General features: G+C 33.5%; 1 protein-coding gene across 1 annotated transcript in view; it reads right to left on the bottom strand.

The window, feature by feature from the left end:
• vipr1b (vasoactive intestinal peptide receptor 1b) overlaps positions 1-13,947 on the bottom strand; it is a 62,733-nt gene that overhangs the window by 16,624 nt on the left and 32,162 nt on the right. Inside the window, exons 4-6 of the mRNA XM_016503713.1 lie at positions 10,143-10,243; positions 7,646-7,743; positions 975-1,110 (exon numbers count right to left, since the gene is read on the bottom strand). Coding sequence (XP_016359199.1) covers positions 975-1,110; positions 7,646-7,743; positions 10,143-10,243 — 335 coding nt within the window. The remainder of the gene's footprint in view (positions 1-974; positions 1,111-7,645; positions 7,744-10,142; positions 10,244-13,947) is intronic.

The raw sequence follows: 13,947 nt of genomic DNA on the forward strand, positions 1-13,947 counted from the left end.
TGCCACAGTGTTTCAGACCTTTTTATATCAACAAAAATCACTGTAAAAAGTCAATTTTAAAGATTTATATAATTTAAAAAAAAGTTGCATTTAAAATCCATTTGCTTTAAAATTCTAAAGAGTCAAAAGCTCAGTTTGAAAGAACATTACACTTCTGAAGATCCCACAGACGGCCTTGATCTATTGAAAATTCCTGCTCAAACTGCAGACACTGAGAGACACCAGATCTGAACACTGGACATGTGTTACAGCACACTCACTCCATATACTGTGATAAGGAGCCATGTTTTCATTGAGAGCTTTATGCTCCTTTGTCAAGTTTAATCAGTCGTCATCTTACCAGCTGAATCATCTCAGAAAATGTCCTTCACCATTACTAGCAGTCAGACGATGCTGTCTAAATACTGTGAAACGGATTCCTCTTATTTTAATAGAGACACTAGTAAACCAGCATAGTAATGGGACACTAGTAAACCAGCATACACTTGTCAGTACAATTGTGTAAAACTAGCACAAACAAAATACCCTGTTGCACCAGTGTCAAAAAATGACCCAAAGTTCACATCACTTCTTGTGATTTTGCAATGTTGTGAAAGAAAAATCTGTGAAATTCAGTTAGCTTAAGGGGCTACAACAATAACAGTGGGAGTACATGCCATCCAGAATGACTGGAACAAGCATTTTGGCAAGCTGGTTCAAACAGAGGTCACCCACAGCAGTCAATTCAGCAAGCATGTGTGAAGTTATGCTCATGGATGTTTAGCAGCAGACATAACAGTCGAGAGGCCCAAGACCAGTGAGTAAGAAAAAATGTAAACGTGATCAGCTGGGATAGACTATATTTACTAACATTGCTAGATAAATACTTGGTTTGCTGTGTGTGGATGTCACATGGTTTGCTAACTGAAACTATTACAGACTCCTGGGGGACTTATTAGAAAATAAATAAATAGATTGTGCAATAATGAACTTACAGAGTCAGTGGAGCAGTTGTCAGACTCTTGAAAAACATCGTAGAGCACCGCATCTTTGACGAAGACTGCGATGGCTTTCATAATGAAGGACACAAACAGGTGCATGTGGATGTAGTTCCGTGTGCAGTGGAGCTTCCTGAGGGAATACAAGGAATACAATCAGCCACGCTCACGGACTGAATCTAAAATACGTTAAGCCTGATTGAGAAGTCCCCTTCCCCCTAATTACACCCTGTCCTTGGAGCTAATAACGGAAAAAATGACAGCTAATTACACTACAAATGAAATCCTAATTGAGCTTTCTGGTCCATGTAAGGGGTTCGTTCAACAGATAATTTGTTGCATTGTGTTGTAGTCCATTCCACACACATTTCTATTCACGGTAATTCATGGGAATTCATAAAATCTGATTTAAAATTCAAGGTACCTGCTTATTTAATATCCTAAATGCTCATTTAATATTATCAAGCTATGGCAGGCAGTCAAATACTGACCACACTGCATCTATCATGTGGAAAAAAAGAAAGTCATGCAGGATTGGGAGCAACATGAGAGTGCGTGCATAATGGCATCATTTTCATTTAATGGGTGAACTGTTCTTTTGAGAACACATCCAGAGCTGCTTTATCCAAAACGCAGGTGTTTTTAAAAACAGAGAGAGAGACTCTGATATCCCAGAACACCCTGAACATTATCTTTTGTTTATAATGTCCATACCTCACACTAGTAAATCAGCTGACACTTTGTTTAAACACTGGTTTCGCTTTGCGCTCTGGTGAAAGGAGAAGATTTATATTCTCTCAGATACCCTAGAAAGTTGCCATGCTGTAGGGATTGTTAGTTTACAACAAGACAATACAAATAATGTGTTGTTGGGACTACATTTTTGCAGCACTTTGTAAGGCTTCTTGCCTTATTGGAATAATCTAAATAAATCCCATTTAGCCACTTATGAGTCTAAAAGAAATACAATTATGACTTTATGGCATTCAAAAGTTTGGGGTCTTTAAGAACTTTTAATATTTTGAGAAAGAAAAAGTCTCTTTCAAATGCAGAAGGTTGCATTTATTTGATTAAAACTACAGTAAAACAATACTGCAAAATATCATTACAATTTAGAAGAACTGTTTTCTATTTTAATATATTTTATGTTATTTATTAATATAATTTATTCCTGTGATGGCAAAGCTGAATTTTCAGCAACATTACTCCAGTCTTCAGGGTCACATGATCCTTCAGAAATCATTCTAATATGCTGATTTACAGCTCAAGAAACATTTCTTATTATTATCAATGTTGAAAACAGCTGTTCAGCACTTGTGGAAACCGTGATGCATTTCTTCAGGATTCTTTGATAAATAGAAAGTTCAACAGAACAGACTTTATTTTAATTAACTTTTTTTTTTTTTGTAACAACATAGTGTTTACTGTTACTTTTGATCAATTTAAAGCATCTTTGATATTAATTTCTTTAAAAAAGATTTTACTGACCCCAATATTTTAAATAGAAGTGTACGTCTCAACTTTAACAAAGTTAAATACATGATGGTTTTGCATTTTGTCTTTACATGCAAGATTCTATTAACCCAGAAGCCAGTTCCTCTTTATGAAAATCATGAAACTTTTGTCACATATGTTATCACATATCTCACCACAAGGTTTACATTCTGGCACAATGAATGCATGTAATGAAGACCTGTTATCAATTAAGAGTTAGAGTAACCATGTTTTTCAATGGCTTATTATGAAGTCTTTCTTTTGTCTACCAATTGCATTACTAAAGCCATTACTGGAAGAGAGCTGAACTGGATGATGACATCACTGAATCAATGAACTGACTTTAACTTGAAAAATGACTGTTTGTTATTGTCCTCTTGCATTATTGACAAACTATTTTCCTGTTTGACTCTGTAAAGCTGCTTTGGCACAATCTGTATTGTATAAAGCGCTATACAAATAAAGGAGATTTGACTTGGCTTGACTTAAAGAGTCAGTTCATATTGAGTTTCTTTTAATTAGTTTTTTTGTCTGGTTTTTGATTTACAGTATTGGATTTTCATTTGTCTACCTTCCTTTGTGATGTCCTTCACTAGCTAGATCAATCACTGTAGTGTCAAAACGCATGCATGTTGTTTGCTGTTTAATCCTCGACAGCTTCAGTGATTCAGTGACTCGCTCCATGATGCCCTATGGTGAATCTGGGGTTGGCTACAATCACACATGAAGCACTGTTTTCTGTGTTTAAAGTAGTAAATAATGTATATCGGCTTTGTTATAGTTTAATCATGACAACTCTCGGAATATTTTAGCATGGTGATGGATATGAGTTAATGTATTTGGTCTTGGTGGAATAGATCTGCTACGCTGCTGCTGCTGCTGAATTGCTGCTGCTGTTGGTTATTACTGTAGTTGTAGATTATTGCTGCTGCTGCAAGCAAGTACAGGAACTTGCTACTGCCAATGCATACGGCGATACGGTGCCGTGAGTATTTAAGACATACTGCTGCTGCACAAATAGCATATAAAATAACCCGTAGCAGATTTATACAGGTGGAGCTGGGGAAGGTGGAGGGATTCAGAGAAACTATGAAAGCGCGCTCCGGGACTCTCTAGTGAATGCTAGCCAGCCATATAAATGCAAGGCAGTAAGCTCATTGGCTGCAAATGCAGCATGAACCAATCAGCTTGTGCCAAGTCGTTTAACTCACTGAATATCATCAGTTATGTTAACAAAACATCAGCCTGCGCCATCTAGAGTTTCATGGCTAAACTATATATTTATGTGGCCAGTAAGATGAATTCTAAACAATGTGTGGAAAAGTTACTTCATTACTTCAGAAATCCATTTGTTTTGATACTGTGCCAAAAGCCTGCTGAAATGGACTTAAAATATTATACATTACAGCAGGCAAAATCTAACTTATACAACTCCTGGTTTGGATATTTGAAGAGATCCACTGTATATGGATAATAACCCTGAATTAAACATTAGAAAACAAATGTGAAAGAGTAATTGAAGCGGTGTTATCTTTAACAAAAAATAATACTAAAACTATAAAGGAAAACTTTTTTGTTAATCAAAATAAATATAAAAATTAGATGTAAAATGTTTCCTTGGCAAAAGTTTAAGCTGAAGTATTAAAATTACTAACTGAAATAAAACTAATCTTGAAATAAATCTAAAACGGAAAACTAAGTTAAAACTATTCAGAATAAAAAATAAAAACTAGTAAAAATGTCAAAAGAACATAATATAAAAAAAATTAAAATAAAATTAAAATAAAAACCTAAAATAGAAAAATAACATCTAATTAAAACTATTAATACAAACTATAATAGTATATAAATAATAATAAAAATGTTGGATTGACGGCATTACCAGTGGTTATATTTCCAGCATTGTTTTGAGCATACTGTTTTTTCCATATTCAAAACACAACACAAGAAAAATAATTTCCATCATTGTTTAAACAAATTACCCCACAGATTTTGTTTGTAAGTGCATTACTGTAGATTTTTGCTTGCTGAGTCTTAATTATTCAACAGCATGTCACAGATGCTTTCTATAAAGCTTAAATTTGAAATGAACCCATTTACAAATAGGTTTTTATTAAAATACAGCTTTTGAAGTTTTATATAAGTTACCATTTTAATTGCATAACATTGCAGTTTTCCCTAACTGACTATAGCTTTACATTTTTTTGAGTTAAAGGTCAAATCCCTGTGTTTCCTTTAACCTAGCACTCATGCACAGGTATGTCGTCTCTGGTTTGCTCATTTTACATGCTGTGATCTGACACTATCAGCATGATCTTACAGGCCTATGTTGCATCTCTAGTGCGTGGCCATCTGCAGGATCACCTTGACATACCTCTGACAGATTTGGACACTACAAAATTTGTACCAAGTGTTTCTTTTGTGTTCATTTGTGAAATGAACATTACTTGGACACATTCACTTCTGCTTTGTAATGTAGACACATGCACTTTCTATAAAGCTGCTTTGAAACAATGTGTATTGTAAAAAGCACTATACAAATAAATTTGAATTGAATTGAATTCTTGGTGAAGGTACAATTTAATTAGACCGCAGACTGTTTTCACCAAGCAAAGACAACTTGTGACCTGAGTCATTCAATAGAGTGGGAGCAAGTGTTCAAACCGGCAATAATAACAACCTGAGGTGTGATCAGGTCTTCAGTCCCTGTCAGTCACTGAAATCCCACATCAGACTGATATCCTCTCAGTTAAGACTGCTTAAGCCTGCAGCTCGAGTGCAGATAGTGTTAACAGACAGGATTAGGACTGATTACATTGCTGGAGAGCTGAACATGAGCAGCTTTATCGAGAAGTAGTGCTGCTCTGCCATACTGGTGGTGACACACATCAACCTTATTACTGATGAAAATGACAGCATTTGAGGAGGTGATTGAGCTTAGAGTTGGTAATCAGAAGGAGTGAGCCGTGAACTATCACATTTGTGCCCTTGAGCAAAGCACTTAACCCCAGCATGATCCAGGGAGGATTGACGCTGTGCAAGTTTACAGCAAAACGCATGCACTTTTATAGGTCATCCTTTTATACGTTTGGTAAATCAGTCAAATACTGCAGAGTAAGATGAGGGAAGATGCCAATGTGCATTTACTTTTAAATTGTAACATATTTAGATATAAGATAACATGTGCAGGATGATGATGCATCAGCCAGTGTTATTATAGGAAATAAATAGAAACATTTGCTAATTTATTTGTCATGAAATAAAATGTAAAAATATTTTGTGCCATTTCTGGGTGACCATCTTACCACAAGGATCTAATTTGATCTTTTTACTTCAAAAAAAAAAATAATAATTTGGTTACACTTTATCTTAAGGTGTCCTTGTTACAGTGTAATTAAACATTTAAGTACTGTGTAATATTAATTAACTACATGTACATACTATATGGTTAAGGTTAGGATTAGGGTATGGTTTAGGGTTACTTGCATGTAATTATGCATAATTAATTGTTATTATAATAGTAAGTACATGTAACGTGTAACAAGGACACCTTAAAATAAAGTGTTACCTATAATTTTTACTCAACAAATCTAAAGACACACTGATGTGTCCACAAATCCCTCTTTAACAAACAGACACACACACACACACACACACACACACACACACACACACACACACACAAACTCTGACATTCAACATAATACAATGTCATATTTAACAGAGACACAAAATTAGATCAGTTAACCTCAAAACTGTTTCGACTGACTAAATCTCAAAATGTTCATAGTCAGATGAAAATTACCAAATTAAAAATAGCGCGGCCATTCATCAAAAGTAATGAAATGAGATTTTGTGCCCTCTATGGTCAAGATAAAAAATTGGTGGGGGGTCATTTTGGTCCAGGGGTATCTTACCTCATCTTACCCTACTAATGTTGCAATTATTATGGGTGATTATGAGTAAGCTACATCCATAGCAGTTACTATAATGAGCATGTCACAGGAATGTGCCATGTCAAAAATGAATCATCCACCAGAAGAGCATCATACATAGTCTGATCCACAAATGTATGCAGTGTTTAATACATACATAAATTATATTGCCTAAATCATCAGAATGCTACCTTGGTGCCATTTAAAGGGTTTTAAACCGTGTTTATGGTTCAAAGTATCACTACTGGGTTTATATGTGAGCACTAATGCACACTGGAATGATTCTCTGATTGTGGGGAGTCTTGTTTGGCCAGGATGAAATGTGTGAGTTGGAATATACATGTAAGAAAGCTCTTATCTCTGTCATTAGAAGACCGTTTTGCCTCTGGTGAGCTAGATCAATCACTGTAGTGTCAAAACGCATGTTGTTTGCTGTTTAATCCTCGACAGCTTCAGTGATTCAGTGACTCGCTCCATGACGCCTCATGGTGGATCTGGGGTTGGCTACACCCTTACGAAAAAGAAGTTTATTCAAGTGTGCTATTAGTATACTTCTTTTAAACTAAAAATAGGAAAGTATAACGCATGAAGCACTGTTTTCTGTGTTTAAAGCCTGTTAACCATTAACTTAATCAAAATGACATTCTTCAATGTGAAACATTAGTAGGACTCAAACCGTGCCCAGTATTTGACAGCAAAAAACATTTATAAAAGGCAAAAAATAATTTTTGTGTGTGTGTGTAGTAAAATAGTATTTTTTTTTGTCTAGAAACATTCAAATGAATTCTAATAAACATTTTAAATTAATATTTTAAAATATATATTTAAAATAGTAATATTTAAAAATTCTACATTTTAATAGCCACAACTGTGTTCCACACTATACATTTAAATCTCACTATTTAAAAAAAAGGAATAACATAGAGAGAGAGAGTTTCAAGCACTTGTACCTTGTATTTGTACCCTGTTCTTCGACCGCATGCATTTGATTTGTATAAAAATAAGCAGATGTAATTATACTTCACCCTCAGTTAATTTTAAAGAACTGTCAGTTAGGCAGGAAGTAATTTTCCTTAGAAATAATTGCCTTGGATAGGGCTTTAAAACTAGTTAAAGCAAGTATGATAGCATAAACATGACACATCTAGAGAAATGCAAAACTATTTTTGCAAAAGAACATAATTCACCCCTGCACCAGCAAATGTTAGCATCAGTTTCAACAAATGTAGAATTTCTTACCTGGATATACAAAGTATTACAATGGCAGTGGTGAGAGAAATGAGAGAAACACTGTGCCCGATGGTGTAGCCGATCTTCACCGACCTAAAGAAACTATCCTGCAAAAGAAAAGAAAGAATACAGTTAACTAGTTCAAATAGAACAGAAGATTTTTTATCTTTTTGAATCTTCAAATTACACTACTGTTGGTTTGAGGTCAAGATTTTTTTTGTTTGAAAGAAGAAATGAATATTTTTTATTGAGCAAGGACACATTACACTGAAAAGACATTTACAATGTTACAAAAGATTCAATATTTTAAATAAATTCTGTTTCTATTCTAAATGTTTCTTTAGCAGCAAATCAGCATATTAGAATAATCTCTGAAGGATCATGTTTTTACTGTATTTTTGATCAGTAGAAGACTTCTTACTAAAACATAAAAATTTGTACAGACTCCATACTTTTATACAGTGTGATTGGTTATGGTATCATGTTTTTTAAACATCATTAAACATGGTTTATAGCAAACCATTCTATTAAAAGCAAGAAATCGAAATTATTTTGCTTTATGTGTAAATCTACATGATTTTTTAACAGCATACTGCTCTTACGTATGATGACAGTGGGGTCAAAACATGCATTTACAACCTCCATAAACACTACAGCTCAAAAACAAAACAACCACGGTATCTAAATATGACTCAATGCACTGACTTTTTTGTCCATTTCTGGGATCCTGAAAAGGATGTTTCTTTTTTGTGGTAAGAATGAGTACTGTGCTGTCTCTCCAATGCAAAGCTTTGCTAAAAGACTCACCTGTGTAGAACATATTTAAATAACCCCCTCTATAGTCTTTGACCGAAGTTGAATATAAAAACCTGAACATGGCAACAAGGAGCATCACACTTGAATAAACAAAAACATAAAATTCCTTTTAAAGGGGTCATATGATGCGATTTCAAGTTTTCCTTTCTCTTTGGAGTGTTACAAGCTGTTCGTGAATAGATAATATCCCTGAAGTTGCAAAGACTAAAGTGTCAAAACCAAAGAGATATTCTTTATCAAAGTTAAGACTCTGCCACACCCCCCTAAAACGGCTCGTTCTAACACGCCCCCACATATCTAGGTCACTATGTGGGAATATTTGCATAATGCGCCCAAATGTGCACGCAAAGAAAGAAGGCGTGGTTTCAGTAACCGCAGTTAGTGTTGAAGCAGCATGTCAGGGAGACGCTGTGTGTTTCTAGGCGAAAGCAAAAGCCAACATATTCTGTTACACCAAATACACCAAATAATTATATTTAAAAAAGCATCATATGACCCCTTTAAGTCCCATGCCCACATATTCCCAGTGGGTCTGAAGACTGTGCGTGCTGATTACCCATCCTGTTGATGTGAACACATGCTGGGAAAGCTTTCATCAAAGGGCAAAGGTCATTTGCTCTTCACTTAACTACACTCTGCTCAAAAGATCAAGGTGTTTCATGTTATATAATACCTGCTTCAGTGATGGATTATTAGTATGTTTACAAATGTATCCAAAGCCTGACATGACGTGCAATGCTAAATAAAGGAACTATTATGTTTGGACTTGTTACTTTGCACTAGGCAATAAAAGGCTGGCTGGAAAAGGAGGCTAAAAGGTTGACTGAAAAAGGGTGAACGTTAAAGCTTGGGTTTTTTGGGTGAGGAACACTCAATATGACATGAGAATGATCGCTTTCTGTTAAAAGCTAAAAGCTAAAAGTTCAATACGTCAAGAGTCTGAGCATTTCAGTGTTGTATAATGCCAGTGGAGTTGAAAACACTAGTTTGACATAACTTTACTAAGATATTTTGCATGTATGATGCTCTCTCAACCACCTTAGAGATGGTAAAGTACACTGTAAAAAACACAGTAAAAACCTGCATTTTGTTAACTGATATAATGTTAATATACCAACATATTGAAGTACTAAAATCTGCTTTGTACCTTTATAATACCTTTATAAAGAAGGTTATTATAAATAGAAGGTTATTATAAATACCTTTATAATAACCACCAAAAACACAGGTCGTAATGAGAAAACCATATGTAGAATCACAAATAGATTTTTCACAATCTGAGGCAAATACTAATATAAAGAAGGTGCTTGTTGTCATAAACATAACTATAAAACACCATCATGGTAACACATGTGACACTAAAATTACACAATGAACATTAATTTAACAACATAAGATGTAACATAAAACCCTAATGTAACTGATCAAAAAAAGTAACAAGAAACAGTTATTTCATATGTGAAGGGTCACATAGAGGATTCTGGGAATGTCAATTCATGGTTTTCACTGTAAATTATAAGATGACTTGATCTTTTTCACTAAATTTAACAGTATGAAATGTCCAATTAGATTTATTACACTATAGTGAAGGAACTCTTAACCAAATAACAAGTTGTCACAGTAGCATTTTACAGTCTTTTACCATTAAAATTACAGGTACGCTCATTTTTATAGTGTACTTTGTACCTACATCGTCAATAGTGCCATTCAGATTATAGCCACAATGCACTGCGATTTCCATTGGGTCCATCTCGGTCCAGCCATCAGCAGTGCAGGTCTTTGAGAGGTTACCTGTGTGAGAAATTTAAAGGTCATTCACCTCAAGATTCACACACTGGCTGCTCTGTTTAGAAGCTGCATCTGTTTATTACACTCTCGACTTTAACCGCAGTGAGCCCCGATAGCTGGCGTCCTGGAGTGTGTCCACACAATTAAAGTCAAACAGCTTTCTGAACTAAAGTAGAGACATACGGGCCACGTCATCCCTCTCACTGAGGTGTTTCTTGGCCCTTCTCAATGCACAATGTCCCACTGAATGCAAAACTCTGCATCCGATCAATACACAAAGAGACCCGACAGAGGACTGTGGCTTACTGAGCGAATTGTTTTGATCTATGCTGTATACAAACATGAACAATGAATTATTGAGATGCTTGGAGGAGAAAAACAACATTTTCCGGGTCATAGGATTTGTGTTGAGGAAGCTACACTGAAAAAAAGTAGTGTAGAAACAATTTTCACTCAGAAATTGCTTGCAAATTTACAGTTACAAAGACATTATTAACACAAACTTTTATGCAATTAACACAGTGAATTAAACATTAACGTTTGAAGTAGAAAAACTGAAATAATATTTTCTTACTAAAACATACTCCAAAAACTATTTTATTTTAAAATATTTTAAAAAATATTTTTTGAAGTGTACTTTGAAACTGTAATCACTATTTGAATGAGTTAAAATACAGTAAAAATACTGGTTGAAAAGGTAGTTAGCTACACTGTAAGATATTAACAAAATTAATTAACTACATTGAATATTTACTTTGAGCATTGTTTTTATAAATAAAAAAAAATCAAATAATACAATTTTTGTAATTTGATTTTTTTTTCTGTCACAAAAATCTAAATAAAAAATAAAAATAAATTAGCTTGAACAGGTAAATTTATACTAAATACAACAAAACATCCTAATTTATGTAACCAAATCAAAACCAGTACATAGTACTATAGGTATTTAAATTAGTGAATGTTTTTTTTTTAAATCTGTTTATTCAACACAACCAATTTACAAAAATGAGTATGAGTATGAATGAGATTTTCCAACGCTACATATGAGAGAGAGAACAATTAAGTTGAACTAATTCACAAGACTGAATCAGACTTTCCAACTCTACATGTGAGAAAGAGAATCGTTTAGGAACCATTTCACTTAATTTAATCAAATTTTAGCTACACATGACAGAGAGGACCATTTAAGATGAATCTATCCACTAGAATGAATCCATTCATTTCAGATTCTACATTTGAGAGAGAACTGTTACGGATAAATCGATTAACTAGAATGAATCAGACTTTCCAACTCCACATACAGCAGGGAACCTCAAATCTGGTCCATGAGATCCACTTTCCTGCAGAGTTTAGTAACCCTAATCAAACACACCTGAGCATGCTAATCAATGTCTTCAGGATCATTAGAAAATCACAGGTAGGTGAGTTTGATCAGGGTTGGAGCTAAACTCTGCAGCGCATTGGCCCTCCAGGGCAAGATTTGAGGAACCCCGATATACAGTATGGAAGAGAGAACTGTTTTCCCACTTTCCCACTCCATATACAGCATGAGAGAACCATTTCAAATGAACTGATTCATTAGAATGAATCTGACTTTTACGTTTGCACTACTCGTTAAAAAAGATTAGCTTGTTACTGGAAAAGCTATAGTACTTTGAAAACAACTAATGTTACACTACTGAAAATGTAGTTGAGACCAATAAACTAGTGTTCAATTAATTCTGAGAGAATTTAGATTATACCACAATCTGACTTCTCCAAAAACCTTTCGCATAAGAATAAGGGGGATATTCATGGACTAGGTGTAGGTATCCCACAAGGATGATTCATTTAGAAACAGTATTGTCTTACGGTCCACAGAGTTTGAAAAATATGATGTATACTTCAGGAGGAAGGACACTTAGTTCCTTACTTAGTGCATTCATAGTGGGTCCCATGTTACAATGTATTAGTTTTGATCCAAAACTAACCAATCAATTTCACTCAAGCTTGAATTAAAAAGAATAGGTGAATGAGTTCCTGTGTGGGTTTTCTTCAGTGTGCTTGTTATGTGAATGCTGAAAGAAGCTGTTCCATAACATTACAAAATGAACACTGAACAGAGCTATACAACAGTGTTCTCAAATGGAGACACAGAACACACTTTAAAAACACAAACAAAAAAATAATACTTTCCAAAGGAACAAATGCCAGCAGAAACAACTTAAATGTGTCATATCTACACACAAAGACCACCTGTGCCTGCCTTGACAGGAAGTGACCTCCACCTTTATAACATTCATGTCTGCTGCTGAATGAATCATACTTGCAGGTACAGTACAAACCATTTTTCAAATGTTGGAAAGATTTTTGGCCAATTACAGGATTTTTTTTACTTTTTCCAAACTAATATCTTAATGCAAGTAGCAAATCACACTTTGGACTAAATTTGAAGCTGACAAAACAAGGGAAATGTCAATAAGGTCTGCTTTACTGTCTACTTGTTAAAAATTAATTGGCCATTGTTTTGTCTAGTTTTGGCCTCCGACTCACCCTGGGAAGAATCAAGTAAACAACATGAATCTGTGCCATTACTATCAAAAAATAAAACAACATTTTGCTGTTATTTTCCCCTTTTGAAAATTGAAAAAAATAAATAAATCAATAAAAAGCTGGTTTCATAATTGGAAAACATATGCAAAACTGATCTGTTTCTAAAACTTCTAACTCTAGGCATAAAATTAAGAAAATGATGTATTATCTCCCCTATAATTAACCAAAGACAATATTTTTGTCATTAATATATTTTGTCACTTTGATAAGCTGTTTAGAGATTTATTGGTCATTTAATGTGTATTGATCTGTTCATTCATCATTTGGAAGATGCACCATAAAAAGTCAATAATGGTAAGTACTAAACAGCTGCAGTATGTCAAGGCAACAAAAGCAGCACTTCTCTGGTACTGTACGTGAAGGTTTCTGTGTCTGCAAGTTAACTGGCTGAATGGCTCATTAAGAAAATAGACCAAAATAAATTAATTGACGGAAAGCACAAACATTAAATTAACAACAGATTAATAAACTAATGCAATGATTAATGAAATGATTAATACGCTTTAACATTAACTTGTGATTAACATCAATTAAACTGTTTCTGTTGCTGACAATTATACGGTTCATTTAGTGGGCAATAAAAAGAGAATAAAACAGCAGCCTGACAAATTATAGATCAGTAAAATTGAAGCTATTGTAAGATACATTACATAAATTAAGGGCAATTTTAGATTACTAAAAACTGGAGGTAACTGCAATTGTTTCGAGATAGCTGGTGGTTCCTGTAGATTTGGGATGTTTTGTGGTCTGCAGATTATACTCTTGAAGTGGAACTCAAGAGTAATAATATATTATTGTAATATAATATAATATAATATAATATAATATAATATAATATAATATAATATAATATAATATAATATAATATAATATAATATAATATAATATAATATAATATAATATAATATAATATAATATAATATAATATAATATAATATAATATAATATAATATAATATAATATAATATAATATAATATAATATAATATAATATAATATAATATAATATAATATAATATAATATAATATAATATAATATAATATAATATAATATAATATAATATAATATAATATAATATAATATAATATAATATAATATAATATAATATAATATAA

Source organism: Sinocyclocheilus anshuiensis, unplaced genomic scaffold (genome assembly GCF_001515605.1).
Source record: "Sinocyclocheilus anshuiensis isolate Anshui unplaced genomic scaffold, SAMN03320099.WGS_v1.1 scaffold1626, whole genome shotgun sequence".
Taxonomy (NCBI): Eukaryota; Metazoa; Chordata; class Actinopteri; order Cypriniformes; family Cyprinidae; genus Sinocyclocheilus; species Sinocyclocheilus anshuiensis.